Source organism: Trichoplax adhaerens, genomic scaffold, assembly GCF_000150275.1.
Source record: "Trichoplax adhaerens TRIADscaffold_2 genomic scaffold, whole genome shotgun sequence".
In the NCBI taxonomy this organism is placed as follows: Eukaryota; Metazoa; Placozoa; class Uniplacotomia; order Trichoplacea; family Trichoplacidae; genus Trichoplax; species Trichoplax adhaerens.
In genome coordinates, this window is record NW_002060944.1 from 4,551,522 (window position 1) to 4,569,391 (window position 17,870).

A 17,870-nucleotide genomic window follows, 5' to 3' on the forward strand; every position below is an offset into this window, starting at 1 on the left:
GGAATTTGTACTTTTATATACTGTATGAACCTTTGCCACAAAATAGAAGTTTTTCCGTACTTTATTTTATAGAAAATTATCTTGATAAAGGAATAATTGCTATTGTGCAGTATACGAGATTGCACAAGTGTCGATTTATAATCTAATTTAGCTCAGACTATTTTATGGGCCTATTTAAATGTTGTTTTCAAAATTGCATGGAAATTTTTTTTACAAGTTAAGTGTTCAATGGTACAATAGCGTATATAGGACATGTAATATACAAAGCAGCTCTAACTTAGATGCAGAGTTTAAATTGTAAATACTCATGACAGGTGCTTGCATACCTATATGCTGTATTGTAGCAAATGGAGGTTTTATAAGCGGACATGTAACGCGCGATGATTATTAGTCACCGTACTAAGGCACTGCAGAGTTGTTTATGCTTATAAGCAATAAAGGTGTGATGACTAATAGGGAAACTTATGCTTAAGAAGTAACGTAATATTGTATCGATCGATAACAATCCTACTTTTAATTAATTATTGTTATGTCTTTGTCATTTTTCGATACATTATTACATTTGATTAATATGATTTAGCTACTCCAGACTACTATTATAAGTTATAGTTTACAAAAATATAAAAGTACAACATCGCAAATTTGATATTGCAATTTTCAATTGATACTAATATGTGCATAACGTAATATACGAATATTTTGTATACCGTCTAGCATACTGTGAGTATATCAATTATATATGCTTTCAAAATGTCGAAAAGAATAGTTATTTACAAATTCTTTAAGAGTTAAGGATTCGATTTGTGAACGCAAAAGTCATGATTGAGCATGAACAGTCTGTTACGATGTAAGCTATACAGCCATAGGATACCTATTGCATCCGTTATGCCATCAATATCATACGTTATCACTGCGCTACGACGTATACAATATCAGCCTGCCGTAGCAGTTTGCTTAAAAAGATCCAATCATTTCGACATGTAGTACGCGTAATACCGTTGAGCATTTTGAAGGCTTCAACGAATTCGATTATTATTCGCTACATTGTTGTGTACTGTACAAGTGTACATGTATTGGTGTGGATGTGGACTTATAGAGTTAGTCCTACGGTACGACTTGAAGATAGTATGGATTGAAAGACTGTAGTATTTACTTCTATAATTTAGCATTAATGTTATCAATCAGAAAAACTTGGTTGTATTTGAACAATCATTGGATTGCAGCATAACCAGTCTACAGTAGATAACCGTTAATTAATGGCGATTGCTAACAATTTGGTATTGAGCTAGGGGCGATTTTCGATCGAGGTCTTTTGTAACTTTGTAAACTTGAAGGTCTCTGTACAATGATCTGCTGTAACTGTAAATGTGGCAGAAAATGAATGAACTACTTGCTGATGTACACCTGGGCCGGCGTACTAATCATTCCGGGTTCTAATTTAGTTCCTGGTACTCTTAATATAGTAACCTAAGTACGTGACTCAAGTTTTACCGTACTCGATTATTTCCTCAAGATTGAATTAATTAAATCCACTTTTATATAAGAATTCAAATATAGCCTGTACAATATGCAAGGAAATGACTTTTATGTCCATCGTTCCTATTAAGACGTACATATAACTTATTGGTGAAATAAATTGGAAGTATTGATTAATTGATGTTTACGTAGCGATAGTAAAAATGGATTAGTTGATTTTTAAATGAATAAAATCTAGCCTCTTATACTGTAGTTGTAGATCGCTTCCAGTTGATATGTTCCCCTAGAAATAGATGATGGTCAGTTTGAAGTCATGCTGTAGGCAAATATGCAAGAGGACAAGCCTCACTTGCAGCATTTTACATTCACATTGGAAATTGCGTTTTATACTACAGAATCTGCAGGATAGGACTGCAATGAGGTAGCTCGTATCGTGCTATTCTCGTGCTACTAGAGTAGTTCCCCATTTCATAAAGTCTCGTTAACTGGATACCTTCAACATGGATAATCAAAGGCATTCAGTCGTGTTGACGTTTGCTGTTTAAACTTGTGGGCAACAATAACGTAAATGAATTAACATGAAAGAGATGGACCAAATCTCTGTAGGACTGCTGAAGAAAAGAGAGTGAGTGGACTCCGTGGATGAATGATGCAATGGTAGTGTCTGCAGCACAGTGTATAGTACTGTATGCTGCACTATACTGTACACTGTACACTGTAAAGCACAGTGACATGACAAACAATTTGATACAGTATGTATTGCCCTGCCTACAGTACATACACTGTACTGTATTATGGGGAACAAACGTCACAGAACGCTACTACAGTACAGTACAGTATACAGTACAGTACATGTACAGTACAGTACTGTAGCTCTAATGCATTGTTATAAAAGGATTCTCATTTTAGGGGTCTTTGACGCAAAGAGAATTTCCAAAGAAAGGGCAATAGAGAAGGAAGCAGTCGTACTGGACCGTAGAAGTTGAAATTAATTCCCCAAATCCCAAAGTCGAATTAAATCATGGATCAGGGTTTACACGACGAATTGGATCCCCACTATAATCAAGCAGATGGCTTCAATACCGCAGATTGGGGTAAGGAAACTAGTAAAAGTATTCTTTCAAAAATGATTCTATTTTTCAATGAGAATGAGCGATCATAGACTGCTGTACACTGTACACTAGAGTGTACAGTACGCGTACAGTATGTGGACGGCGTACAAGAGTCACTCACGCAAGTTACTGAATAAGGATCATTGCCTTTCCAATTTAAAATTACTTCTTTGACTTCTCATTTCCAACACCACTCGTTATCATGATGAAAGACCGTTTCTGATACTACAGTATAGAGAAATAGACTTATAATCCTAGTAAACCTGTTAGGTTAAAGGGTTAAAGAATAATGAATTCTAAGTACGGATAAAATTGCTGATGGCATTACAGTACAACAGAAAAGGACGCTTATCTTTCGCTTTACTGTAGCGTTGTACAGTATAGAAGACTGGATAAGAGTTTATAATTTTTTTTTATATTATTACCAATGTCGATTTCGATAGCGATGTCGTACAACAGATACAGTACATTAATATCGAGTCAAAAATTGTATAAAAATCTCATTGATTTTTATTCTATTTCTTGATGATCAACAGTGGTATAATATACCTATATCCTATACTGTATTTACAGTATTACACAGTCAAAATTAACACAAGTACAGTAAATGTAGAACAGAAATATTTGAAAATAGAAAATTTAATTAATTGTTGGTAATAGCAGTACAGTATATAAGTTTTCTCAAAATAATTTTCGTATTCTTACTGATAATTTCATGTCAGACGTATTCTAGGATACAGTAGTCTATAGTTAGAACAGTAATGGTATAGAAAGTAATTAATCTTCATCTCTTTAATATCCGTGCATGATTTCGTATTATGTCAGCACTTCCTTGTACTGTACTGTACTATAGTACTGTAGTAGTTGTTGGGCGGTATACAACATTGTTAGTGCAAGAGGTCAATACTCTGTGTAAGGTAGCGCGTGGCTATTTGAGCAGGTAGACTACCTGTTACTACGGTGACAAACCAGTCGCCCATCAAGCAATCGGCGTTACCATGTAGATGAAAAATATTAGGCAATTGAAAGAATTTCTCATCATTGTGACTTAGTTCGCCTTCAATCAATGCTAAATAATTACAAACTATAGTACTATTCTGAAACTGATGAAGTAGAGGTTATCAAGGATGGAGAAATTTTAAAGTTGTAGTAATAACAAACGTATACTGCACTATCGATGTAGACGAGACTGTGAACTTGTTGATATACGTATAATGTCACTTGTCTGTACACAAACTCATCGACAGCCAAGATCTTTCTAATTACTCGTGCTTACACTCATGCCGATATCGTTAGTATTATCTGTAATCTTGGTAAATTTTACACATAAAGCTTCGCCACTACATAGCCAGTTTATACTTTTTAATTGCCCTCTAATTTTTCCCTTATTGTAGAACATGATTGTAATACAGTACTTGTATATGAGAATGACGCTGAGTAAATTTATCAATGCATATTTGGACCGACAATAACATTTATACGATATGACTTTATAAAATACCAAATTGATTAAAGCTACAATTGCATCTTGAACTGCAATCTGTAAATTGTAAATGATTCTAATGTTAGCTTGTTATTTAATATCCTCCTTCGACTTTTAGACATGGACTGTCAACAATTTGACCTAGAAAATGGCGAATTGGACACCATGCTGGACAAACTTGTCGATCAACTACCTCGAGTACCGGTAAATATTGTCTTTCTTTTTCAATAAAGATATAGTAGGCACCTAGGGCAGTTATCATCTTCGCCAGCTGAAGATTTGTAACGGACACACTATAGATTGTTATCTGTTTTTTGTTGTTATTACTACGTACGCATCTGATCAGCGGATACTTTTGCTACCGTACTCACACCTCCGTATTAGTGTTTTTCGTTGAAAGGGACTATGTTAATTACAAGTAGACAATAGTTGTAGTACTTTGTAGACCGCATATGGAGGAAGATAATGCCTAATGTACTGTTCATAGCGCACAATGCTGCGTGCATTTTAGTATTACGGTACTTTGATGGAAATTGTTTTACTTGAGCTGTAGGTCGTCTGAATACGTGATGTTACACATATCCACTGTATTTCCTGATAGCAAACATTTGTCCTTTTCGCTTTGCCGTTAGCCTTTATTATTAAAACTTGACAACCGTATTGATTATAGAATTATATGCCTATTCAATATGTTTGACCTTACTAGTTATCGAATTTATGATCTGGGTAGCATGTACTGTAGATAATATCTAGTGCACATATTATCTTTGAATCTGAGAATTTTACAATTAATTATGTATCAAATACAGCAATGGATTATTAATACAGTATCTTAGTATCATACTTAAATCGCTATTTTTAGAATTAAAATAATTAATATACTGAATCTGCTTGGGTAGTACGTTACACTGCATGAAGATACAGTCGTCAGTTAACAATGCTTCTTTTCCTGTTGAAAACAATAATGGAAATCACGTCGTATGTGTCAAACTGGTCTACCTCATCTGCATGTATTGCACTGCCTGAAAATATTTTTGAATTAATAATTAAAATGCGTATGTATAGTGAAGAATCTCCAATAACAAGTTTTGTACTTGTGTGTTAAACTCAAAAACATTAACCCAGCAATTAACATACATTATGATCTAGTATCGACAGAAACACCTGTCTAACGGCGAACTAGAGTGATATTTCTCTACACAATGAAACTCTCACGTATTATTTTTGTTGTTGTCTTTATCGCATTTACGGTAATGCATATGTTGTACATTTCCCTTAAGAAAAGAAAGCCATCTACAGATTTTGTTACGAATTCTTTTGTATTGCAGCGTCTGTATTTATAATAAAAAGCTCTTAGTTTTTTATATAAACATTGATTAAACAAAAATATCTAATTTCTTTCTTCTGAAGGATTCGAATTGGGGCAAATCATTAGAATTTGACGATTCTTACATTGACGAATGGCTTGTTGATAACTGCGAATCGCCAGAAAATAGTCACGATAGTGGTGGTATGTTATTTAATTTATATCAGAATTGACTTTTTAGTAATGTTAAATGAAATATAGAAACAGTATTTGTACTTTAATAGTAAATGAAATGATACATTGAAAAAGAATAGCGAGTTTGATTGTTACGAGAGACAGAGCCCGTAGGCTGTTCTTTGTTATGTTAATTTTCTTGAAGATTTAGTATAGTATGTAACCGCTACAGGGTGATAGTAAGTACTGTACACTTATCAACTGAAAAGATTACTCCAATGTTCTACTAGAAACCAAGCTTTAGTAAGTGGTAGTCCCTATTGTACGTATATAGTACTACATTTGTTACTATTGAATGTGGTCAAAAGTAGGTTTATGTTGCAGCTTTATTTACAACATTGAAAAAAATTGAGGGTTAGATTTTTAGCGGCTAAATAACCATTTTTTTTGATGTTTTTATTACCTAGTTTATCTTAAATCTGAGCCTCTTTCGCCTTCGAATTCTCTTGGCAGTTCATCTTCTTATCAGGTACGTTATCATTCGATTTTGTTTTCGAATTTCTTTAAATTGAGGATCATATGATTCGTATCATATAGTACTGTTATTTTTGATATAGCAGCTAGTCCTCGTGCTTTATAAATTGATATGCAGTGCGCTGTTTACCATATATATAAGTATACGCGTGTATTCAATCTAGAAGTTTGAAATTATACAGTTTTATGGACAGTAGTAAATTAAGTTTTCAACGTTAATTAACTGATGTAAGTGGTGTTACGAATAGTACTAATATCACCGACATAATTGTTGCATTAATACCAGGTCTCTAATGCATCCGTGGCCCCATCGCCAAATAGTGAATCATCAATAAAAATAGAATCACCACCAATAACTCCACCACAAAATCAGTATATTCCAAAGGATGTCCAACAGACAGGTACCGGTATATTATTATCAAATTTCTTAATAAATTGTCGGTAATAGCTGTAGTAGAAGAACCTCAGCAATTATGAATCATACGTACAATAATTTATCAATAATATTCGGGTATTCGTTGGCTTTTTCTCACTTATGCAATTTTTAAAATTAAAATTTTAGATATTAGTCCTAATTCTCATGCAAACTATAACAAAGTACCGCTCGTATCCTCGGTGCGAAAGATACCTTTAGCTCATGGTCGAAGCGGGACTTCATTTACGGTGAGTGTGTTTACCACTTTTAATAATTTTACTAATATATAGCAAGTTAATTGTATTACCTTTATCGTATTAGATCTAATTATTTATGTCTTTTACTCTCTTACATAGTCCTTAGAGGAAGAGATTGTTAATAAGCCATTGCCAGCTGTCGATACGACTAAATTTTCAACAGTCGAGGTTCGATTTAGAGTCTGCGCTAATTTTTTACATAACCGTATCAAGATTATATCTTTTTATAAGGCAATAAAGTGTTGTTATTACTCTTATTATCCACATAATTTACTTATCATTCTTTATTACAGTTGAAGGCATATAAAAAGTTACAAAGGAAAATTAAGAATCGTGAATCTGCTTGTTTATCGAGAAAGAAGAAGAAGGAGGTGAGAAAATTGCAAAAATATAATTTTTGATTGATTTCCTAAACAAACATCAAGAAAATTTATATATATCTCTTTTAATAATTTGTAATCAAATATATAGTATTTACAAAGTTTGGAGACCGAGCTTAATCAGCAAGCAGCTTTATGTAATCGTTTAAAATCAGAGAATGAGTCTCTAAAGTTAAAAATTCAACAGTTAGAACAAGAAGTGAGTTTAAATTTGGATGATGTTTAATTTTATTAGACTTTTAATTAAATACATAAATGATCAATATTCATATCATGCTTTTTATTTTTAAGAGTGTTTACTCTAACGATGTTCTTCAATTTTCAGCAAATCTTAAGTTATTATCAATTTTTTTCAAATTTTAGAACGTTGCACTCAGACAACATCAGGAATCTGTAGAATCCAATACTAAATTTTCTTCTAACAAATCTCATGTTGTACTCTTTATGGTTCTTTTGTTTGTTGGATTTAATGTAACCGTTCTGAATCTTACAAGGTATTATTATGACTTCATATTACTAACTAATTTACGGGACATTGATGTTTTACATTAAATTAACATCGCAACTTTTATATTGGATTTGATAAATTCTAGTAGTAATACCGTTATCGATCAAATACCTGGTGATGATAGTATTTCAGTTTTACATGGACGTGCTCTGCTGTCTCATAAAGGAGAACAACCTGACATAATTATTGGTAGGCCATCACTACCACTAGAGCATAGCAAGTCATACAAAGAGTTTGAATCATCATCCACTGGCTGTTCGCCTGTGCTAAATAAGACCGAAACACAACGGTAACAGAACAAGATGTTGATCTCTCAACAGGATCTTGCGCAATATTAACAGCACTAGCTAACACAGTATGTATTTAATATAGTAATGTTGTGTTTTTACTATTAGAATTTCGCGCACGCTTTTAAAATGGCATCAACGACAGAAGGTAGAATATAATTTCATTCGTAAGAATTCTGTATTACAAGATAAAGAGGCTTTTCAGGTATTATGTTTGTATTTTTATGCCCTTTTAGAAGATTTAAGTAATCGACTAAATAACTAATTTTTATCTTATAGAAGCTTGGATCGAACGAGCTTGCTATTAAGCCTGATAATGCCATTCCTAGGTAATATGATATTAAATTTGTTAACATATTTTTCGTCATTCCATGTATTTTCTTTCTTTCATATAATAAGGCAATAGATCGGTGAAATTTATTAATTTCTCTAACGATATTTGTATCTTACAGAAAAGAGTCTGAAGTTGATAACAACCAGATTGTACCATATTATAGTGACGTTTTCAGCAGGTAGCTTAAGTGAATTCGTTTGTTTATAGCTATAATTTGCATGATACGTATGTAAGCTGTATGTATGTTTAATTTACAAAACGAGATATTAAGAGAAACTAGTCCATTGCATTATTATTGACTTTTTTAATTGGTCGGTAATAGAAATTTCTAACTCTGTATTTTTTCTAGTGCACGCGATTACGTCTCCAAAATGTTCAATCAGAGTGTCGATACGTTTTATGTCGTAACATTTAAGAAAGATTTATATTTATATCCACCTACAACTGGTAACAAGAATCAAAAGCAACGGCTGTCTCTAATTATGCCAGCTTTTAATGGTCAGTGCATCTTGAACGCTGAAGGAGTTACTTATTATGTGTACATGTATAAATACTACACAGTAAAAACAATATAATCTGAAAAATTGGCATTGATTTTTAACTGAACGTTATTTTTTGATTGAATTAGAAACTTACATGACAACAATGGTGAAAATCGATTGCGAGATTTCAAATATGACCTTCGTCAAGTTAAATATACCTTCAGCTCTAGCAACTGACCGTTTTAGCTGGTTTCAATCTGCTCCGTCAGTGTTGTAAATGATGACTTATAGCTGATTAAGGCACTAATAGCTATCCTCTTCGAATAAATAATTGAATATGGTATTAATAACACTGTTAATAAATTGAGATTATATAACAAATTTCGCAACGCTAGACGTACGAAAAAAATTGTCATGAGCAATTTAAGAATGAATCATTTTATCACTATAATTTACCGTACAGCGTGAAATCTTTAAACCTTGTACGTCATAACTATTTAAATCTAACGAAATACAATTGTCAACTTAAAAAGAAAATAGCGATCTTTGTTCTCCTATTCGTGATGTTCATGGGTTGCCAGATTGTACTCAATACTATAGCTTAAATAAACTTACAGATACAACGTAGTATTGCTTAAACCTATTTTGTTTGATGTATTTTCATCTTTAATCACATCATTAAGAACTATCGTCAATTGTATATCAATGCTACTAGCTTTGCGAACTCGTATTCCGACATCAGGCACAAGACTGTAGTTTCTATGTGAATAAATTTAATTTAATAAAATTGGCAAAGTTAAAAGAGTATAAATTTATATCAATGTTTATTTCATTTGTAACTGAGTTTAATGAGAAACAATCACAAAAGGATAAAATTTTTGCATTAAGGATATATGCTCAATCTATAATTTAAAGATTTTTCGGTTAAAGTCGCATGTCATATAAAAAACTGTAATGTGATAGTACAACATGCGTCAGTAGAAAGTGGTTATATTTATGAACAAGTGTCATGAATTCGACATAAGATATCTACTATTATAGCATTAGGAGCTATTTGCCTGACTCGAATGTTTGAGTATAAAAAATTTACGATTATAATATTACAATATATTGTGTTTAATCTTGGTCAGGGCTCTAGGGGTTATAGTCGTTCATACAACATTAATATATCATTTATAGCATACAAATAGATTTGTAGTGTAACATATAGGATATTTCTAAACAGATGTTCTTTTTCGTATTATTCTATGTAATAATACACCGTCATATACATTAAATTTAACTTAAATTAAATTAGTTGTAAATTGTGATACAGGTATTCACCTTTTAACGCTTTAAAAACTCTTTCTTAACTCAAGCAAACAAATTAAGTGATTGCTTATTTTGTACAAATAATAATAGGGTATCGATAATACATTTGTATAGCACTTAAAATGTAGTCCAATAATAGCGATTCAGAGCCTTAAAAATGGATTTCATTTGTATACAATACCATTTTGCAGTAATTGAGCAAAAATAGCTCATCACCAAAATAATCGTTAGTAGTTAATATTACTGTGGTAAAAAAGCCGGTACTTGCTGTTGTACAGACGATAATGAAAACATGAGGTGACTCCTCACCAATTTAAGGCATACATGAGTAAATAAATGATATCAACTGCTTGACAGTCTCAATGAACGACATGAATATTATTTCATAAAAATAATCGGAGATTTTCTTATTCATGAACGTCGACGGAATCAAAATTATGTTGTAAGGCCATTCACTGTACATTTACTTCAGCTATAAAAATAATAAATGAGGATAATGTTAAAGGTTAGGAATTGATGAGGAAATGAATTCTAAATCATAATCACCAACTTGGTGTATTGTATGACCATCGTGGAATCCTGGCTGTTGAGATGAAACCGGAATAGCGCATTGGTCAGGTTGGGCATAACCGCCTGCTTGAGACATTGGGTGCGATAACCCAGAAACCTAAAGATTTGAATTTAAATAATATTGCAGTTTCTATCAAAAATGTAAAACTCTCTGAACTGCTGCTTAAGCTCTTACAGTAGTTTCTAATAAACGAAGCGAAACTAGCTATTTCAGTTAGCGTTGAATGATGATAGAACAATGTAATTAGTGAGTTTTATTATTACTGCACCGACAACGAAGCAATGAATACCTGAAAATGACTGCTAACTGATACATTGCCACTTGATGAACCACTATTACTAGTGCTCAAGGGTATGGGACCCAAATATATATCAGGTTGTTGTTGGTCAACAAGCATTCCTTGCTGCGATTGGTTACGAATCGATGGTTGCACTTGTGGATGGTGCGAATGTGACAAACTTCCTGATGTCGACGTAGACGCTTGAGTTAATCCTAAATTGCCTTCTGTACCTAGCGTAAAAGTATACTTTTATTAGATTATATAATATGTAGATTTAGTAAATAATTGTACAAAGCAATACTATGATCAACTTTCTAAACCTGAGCCGCTCTCATGTTGATTTCTGGATGTTTGCGCTGCTTTAATAGCGTACATGCTTGCCTCCTCTTGAGCTTTTCCAATATTCTTTTTATACCGAATTCTTTTATTACCAAACCAATTAGAAATCTAAACAAATTGAAATTAATGAAAGTAGCACCGTTTAGAGTAAAAATTTATCGATCCCTAACATACGAAGATATATAAGATTGACTAGTGTACTTTAGAGTATACAAATAATGAAAGGTTTTCGAAATTCTTACCTGAGAAATGGTAATATCACACTTTCTAGCTAATTCTTCCTTGATCTCTTCGCTGGGATAAGGGTTACTTAAGTGTGAGTAAAAATACTCGTTTAGAATTTCAGTGGCTTGTTTACTAAAGTTACGTCTTTTCCTTCTGTAAGAAAAATATCCTATAATTACTGGGCGTTTTCAACATCATCCGAAAGTACAATAATAATCATTGTATTGTTCGATAAAGCAATGTCGTATACCTCGCATCTAAGTAGCGTGATCTTAAGATCATAAGTGCTTCGCATGTACTTTGTTTCAGTTGAACTTGAATTGCACTAAATTTACGATGGATTATACTGACCATCCGGTCCATCTCTTTAGGGGTAATCGGTCTCGTTCTGGATTGTTCGCTTAATAAATTTTTTACGTGTGTGGTAAATTCATTACAAGCCTAATGAATTAAAGTCGATATAAAGTCAATAATAAGTTTTTTACTTGTTTGTTGATAGCTCATGTTACCTGTTCATATTTTTCCAATTCAGAATGGTAGATTTGACGAATTTGATTTAATTTTGCATGATAATCAGAATGATCAATTTGGCTTTCGCCATGAACAGAAGCACTAGCAGTAGCAGCAGCAGCAGCAGCAGCAGAAGCACCTTTATCGGGCCCAATTATTCCTTCAGAAATCAACATATTATCTAATCGCGTTAATTGTTGATCGGGAGGATCTTCCTCGGAAGGTGTTCGAATATTTAGCACTGTACATACATATCACATAGACCACAGTGAAGTATTCCGAGTTTATGTGTTAAATTAAAAGAAAAAAAAAGAGTGATTAATTTATAGTCTAACAGATATAACCATTACTTCTATTCTTATTCATAGGTTTGTATTGATCGTTTATTAAATAATACCTGTCTTTTCCTTAATTTCATATAGAACGCCGTACAGAGTAGGCTTTAGGCGATGTGAATTTAGAGCATGCTTACTAAAATTTATGGAGAATAAAAATAAATCTTAATATTGATACATAAAGAAGATAAGGAAGTGTTCTACAGTATAAATAATAATAATGCTATATTGAACAGGCGCCAATTACATATTAGATTAGTTGAAATATTGATCCTTGCAACATATTATTCTTAGTTAAAACTATAACTCAATCTAGGTAAGTTTAGTTGAACAGAGCGAAAGCTGTAATATTAGATTAGATTACTACCGTGCTTGTGCTTCATCCAATGATTGTTCATTTATTGACATTATTTGTTGTAATAATTCAGAAACGTCCGGACGACGACCATCTACGTCATCAGGTAATTTGTTAACATCCATCCCATGTGATGATCCAACTTGGCCAGTGTTTGTGGGAACATGACCGATATTTGTAGGATGTGACGTGACTTGCGTTCCAATTGGTACACCTGGAGGTACAGTAGTTACAGTAACTGCTAAATGACGATGATGGGAAGGATGCATGATCCTCGATTTTTTTCCTACAATAATTGAACGCTTGATGACACCTATTATTAAGGAACGAAGGTAAGTAAAGTTCTAATTAATTTTGTCAATTAATGCAACTAATTATACTACATCACTGGATGTACGCGTATTCTGATATCCGCGTGTTTAAGTAATAGAAATCTCTTCGCTTAAACTCTTCTTGATTATAATTATTAACTGTAGTTGATATATCTCAAACTGTACATCATATACATTATACAAATATTACAAATTTTTCCCTATAAAAATTAAACTATCCAGTGTCATAAAAACGAAATAAATCAAGATTGATATTGTCTATTGCATAACAAGGGTTTATTTTAAACTTTTATCGGGGTTTGAGTATTTAAAGAAAATTTTTTTTGGTAATTAGCAGTCACTCCCGATGAAATTAAACAATCATGGATAAAGGACAAGACTTTAACGTCATTAAATTAATCAGACAATACTGAGCAATACTAGACTACCATTTCTATTGCCTTTTTTGGTTAGAATTTAAAACTTTTATCTGTTGGTATCGATAATAATGAGATGTTGAGTAATAATACGAGTAATATAAAAGAATTGTTTGTTTGTTTATTTGTGATATACGTATGTATAAAAGATATATAAAATAGTCTAATAGATAGCTGAGGTTAAGTGAAGAAGTCATGATTGTATAAAATGTACTGCTAACTCTTTATAATAACATATGTAGTCTTGAATGATTAACTTTCTTTGCCTCGTACTTATTTTTCTGTACTAACCCGTTATATGTTAGAATTGTACACATTTATTACATTTACTTTTGTTCAGATAAAATAGCTACAAATATCCAGGATACTGTTAATAAATATCAACTATATAAATTGCATACAATAGTATCAAGAAAGTTAAATTGAAAGATTGGAAAGGTTGAATGAAATAGGGTTATGGTTAAAAGCGTAGTCTGTTAGTTATTGTTGAAGATTTAGTTAAATTATTTATTATTACACCCTTTCAGTTTTGAAGGCCGCCCTAATTATAATTAAAAAAAGACAAAGCCTACAGTACTGTACAGTAGACGGTAATACAAAATCACTGTCTAACAGTAACTAAAATAGGATACTGCTACATGGTATACAAGTATATATATATACGTATAATAAAAATGCGTCTCATCTATTTCATTGGATATCATTAAAATACGTGAGAAGAAAGTTTCTGCTATCATTATTCGAGCGGATAGTACTGAAACACAGAATGAATGTTCGATATCATTGGATGAATAAAAGCAGTATTTTTTCAGTTGTAATTCGGTTATGAATAATAATAATTCTCTATCTGCATGATAAAAGAGTTTTTACCTATGGTGCTATCATAAATATAATTAATAATCCACGCTACGATATCCTGCATAAGAGTATTTTTTAACACTTTTGCATAATCGACATAAAAAGTAGCGTACGCAAAGTTTATAAGTATTATTTGCAAGGAATATAGATTATAATCGCCAAAAGTTGAATAAAAAAATGTCGATCAATTAGCAATTACTGAATAGAATTGATATCATGAAATTTACTTTAGTGATTGGTTTTAACTTGCAAATGGAAAACTATAACAAATCTCTACGGTTATATTGCTAAAACTTGGATATTCTTTGAATAGTAAATAATCCGTTAGATAAATGTCTCTATGCGTCTATGAACGGATGTAGTGTATATTTAAGGATCATCTTATTACTTTTAATAAACAGTGATACAGAAAGAATTTAATCCCATTTTTCATCAATTAAAAATTCTTTACGATAGAGAGATAAGATTACTTTGATTTAATGTTGCGCCTAGGTAATTTCTTATCACTACAGTATTCTACATGCTAACTTGAAAAATTGGCATATCTTTGAGTGAGTCAAATTGTTGGATAGATCAATGCCATATGAAAAAATGTCATTGTAGTACAAAAGTGGAATTATGCCAATATTGATTATAATATAATCTGTTTAAAATGTATACTCTTACGGAAATTTTACATCGAAAATGATATATGGTAAAATCTAAGATTGAATATACTGTATTGCTAGTGTTACAATATTCAACTTGATGATAATAATCTTCTATACTCATAGCAATTTTTATATTGAATCATTATTTAGCACAGATGGTCAGTATAGTGACAGGTATAACATTTTTACAGTATTGACTGCATTGTGTGACTATTAATACAAGCATCCCGTTGGCATTCATGGCAAGAATGTATAGAGAAAATGGAATCAAATTGTCTATAAGATTGCAACTATCGATCATGAAATAAATTTATCGCTGTCTTACTTTAAAAAATTTACATTTGAAGTAAACTATTCAGTACAGTAAATAGTCATGACATAAGCGCACTTGGAATTGAATATTATAAAAAAGTTGTTAATAACATATTTATCTAGTCTAAACTGCTATCCTATTACTTTTCATTTTTTTTTTTTTTGGGGGGAGGCATAGATCGATTTACTGCTTCAATCTGATAATGTATTACTTTACTGGAAAGCATTGCTCATTTTATATGTCAACAGGCTATTCATCCATCATCCAAGCAAATTGTATCCATGCTTACAGTACTAGGATAGTGTATCCAATCAATCCGTCATTATCGTATTTAATATGTTGGTAAAGTCAAGGCATAAGCGCTGAGTGCTGCATCTATGTTCTATAGGATTATCAAAAGATAGGATAAAAAAAATGTTTCGTTTTTATCCTTTGTGTCATGTACGCAGATGTATTTTACGATTCTATAGCCTTTTCCAAAGTACGCGTTGTTATGAAATATTGAGATAAGAAAGTTCCATCTACAAGATAGATGATGTTCGTGTAGAGCAAACTTTGAGACATTCATTTTGCACTCGTATGTATGATTATGCCTTGAAGATCTTAAGTTAAAAAATTGACAAAGAATATTCAACTACTGCATCTAGACCTGTACCAAAATCAAGCAGATACAGACTGTACGCGTATATTCCAGCTTAGATGAGGATTACAGTATAATCTTGTATTATGTACGTCCAATTGTATTTTTGAATTTTTTCCAATTTGTCAAGCATTATTATTGGATGAATAGTGCAAATATCCTTACATACTAATACTGTATGATTAGAAGCCTAGCCATATAAAAAAGTAGAAGTAGGCAACGATTACAGTGATACAATGGAAAATACAAAAAGTGGTCCACCTATGATGATGATGATCAATTTATAATAGTTATATTAATTATTTTCTATCATTCGCTTAAGCGTTATGTTTGTCTATTGGATGTAAACGATTGATCTGGATGTTCCATCAATTGTTTATTGACGTACAAGATATAATCCATCATGCTGCTAGTGGAAAAGAGTTGAACAGTTTGCAAACTGATTGCAGTCTAGATACAATGGCAAAAATGATGATGGTGGCTAAGCTTCAACTATTTTCCAAGTTCATCGGTGACAACATGATTTTAAGCATCCATAACGTCAACTGCTGTAAACTAAGATAAATTGTCAAGTTGTTTTCTTTACAAATATGGAGACAAAAAAAAAAATTGAATTGCAACTTGATCGTGTGAACAACATAAGGAGTCAAAGTGCTTTCCATTAAATTTTTATATATACATTGATGTTTGGCAAGTCATCATCATTGTTGATGATTAATTTGGATGTGCCTTGTATGGAAGATGACGGAATGAATGCAGTCTACAGAATGAAATTTTATTGGTGTAACTACAGTAGCTGCTATTTATTCTTTTCTGACTATATATCGATACGACGATCGCAATACTATACTGGACACCGGCATATGATCAACGAACTTGGTCACTTTTGAAATCATTGTCCGCCAAAAACTACTACTCTACCCTCTTCCATTTGACTACTTATCGTCCGTGATCATCATCATTTTTTACGATGCAGTCTGACGTTCAAGCCCAATTGAATATTTGGTGTGTACGAATAAAAACTGAAATTCATTAGGAAAAAGTAGCTAAAAAATGAATCGACCTTTTTACTTTGTTACTGTATAAAAATGCAGAGATAAATAGGTTAGATCGAAAATTGGACCCTATTGCGATATACTGTCGTAGTCGTTTCTCTCTTGGATCGATTGCATTTGAAAAACTATGGCTCACTACTACTGGTATCGTTGGTCTACTTAAAAGGATGGGATTATCCTGGTGAATTGGATGAAACTACCCTAATGAGTGGATCGAGTAGAATGGATTGTTGCATTGCTTGTTGCTACCGTTTGGAAAGAATGGAAGTCGTATGTAGATCAAGTTTGTATTTAGATAGGCAGATAGACCTGTAAAAATATAGCGAGTACTGTACTGATTGGAACGTTAGTCAATGACGTCGACGACAAGAATTCCGCCATTGCACCCGTTATGGTCAAAATGGAGTGTCTAATATCATCATTATTGTACAAGTCAATGGAGAAAAGTATAGCTGTCATGATTCAAAGAGAATTGAAAGTGGAATAGCGACAATATACAACATCCATAGTGTAAACGCGTCCAATCCATCTTCTCAGGCGATGTCAAGGCAAAAGGTAGACAGACTAACATGTATTCATTATTGTCGATCATCGATCCAATCTACTCATAACGTTGTTGCATGCTATTTTAAGTGGATCCATGATGGTAGTGTGCTATTGATCAACCCTTTATCAAAAGCTAACAACAACTACGACGCTCTAACCACGGTGATGGAAAAAAATGCATCCGAGGAAAACCCTGCAAGCCAAGGCAATTATCTCTCCAACGCTCAAGGCTTGATCCACTGTAAATCATCATCATCATCATCATGCTATTTTAGCCATAACAAATACTAACTTGTATCCTCTTTGCTTGTCCGGATTAGATCGCTTTATCCTTCAATGCCTTGAACTTCTTGATTTTACAGCAGGATCAAACAGTTTCTTTCATT

At 32.5% G+C, this 17,870-nt stretch overlaps 2 protein-coding genes across 2 annotated transcripts; one reads left to right on the forward strand and one right to left on the reverse strand.

Moving 5' to 3' along the window:
• Positions 1-2,497: 2,497 nt before the first annotated feature.
• On the forward strand, positions 2,498-9,025 carry TRIADDRAFT_53424 (uncharacterized protein; the record flags this gene model as incomplete). The annotated part of the gene is made up of 16 exons (XM_002109379.1): positions 2,498-2,570; positions 4,190-4,275; positions 5,482-5,581; positions 6,019-6,080; positions 6,372-6,486; positions 6,648-6,748; positions 6,857-6,925; positions 7,051-7,128; positions 7,229-7,336; positions 7,501-7,631; positions 7,731-7,934; positions 8,041-8,137; positions 8,212-8,261; positions 8,385-8,444; positions 8,616-8,764; positions 8,895-9,025. 16 exons carry the CDS (start codon positions 2,498-2,500, stop codon positions 9,023-9,025), a joined length of 1,614 nt encoding a protein of 537 aa, XP_002109415.1.
• A 2,191-nt stretch (positions 9,026-11,216) lies between these two features.
• On the reverse strand, positions 11,217-12,799 carry TRIADDRAFT_21171 (uncharacterized protein; the record flags this gene model as incomplete). Its single annotated transcript, XM_002109938.1, has 6 exons — positions 11,217-11,357; positions 11,492-11,627; positions 11,725-11,915; positions 11,984-12,225; positions 12,382-12,455; positions 12,687-12,799. 6 exons carry the CDS (start codon positions 12,797-12,799, stop codon positions 11,217-11,219), a joined length of 897 nt encoding a protein of 298 aa, XP_002109974.1.
• Between the last annotated feature and the right edge of the window lie 5,071 nt (positions 12,800-17,870).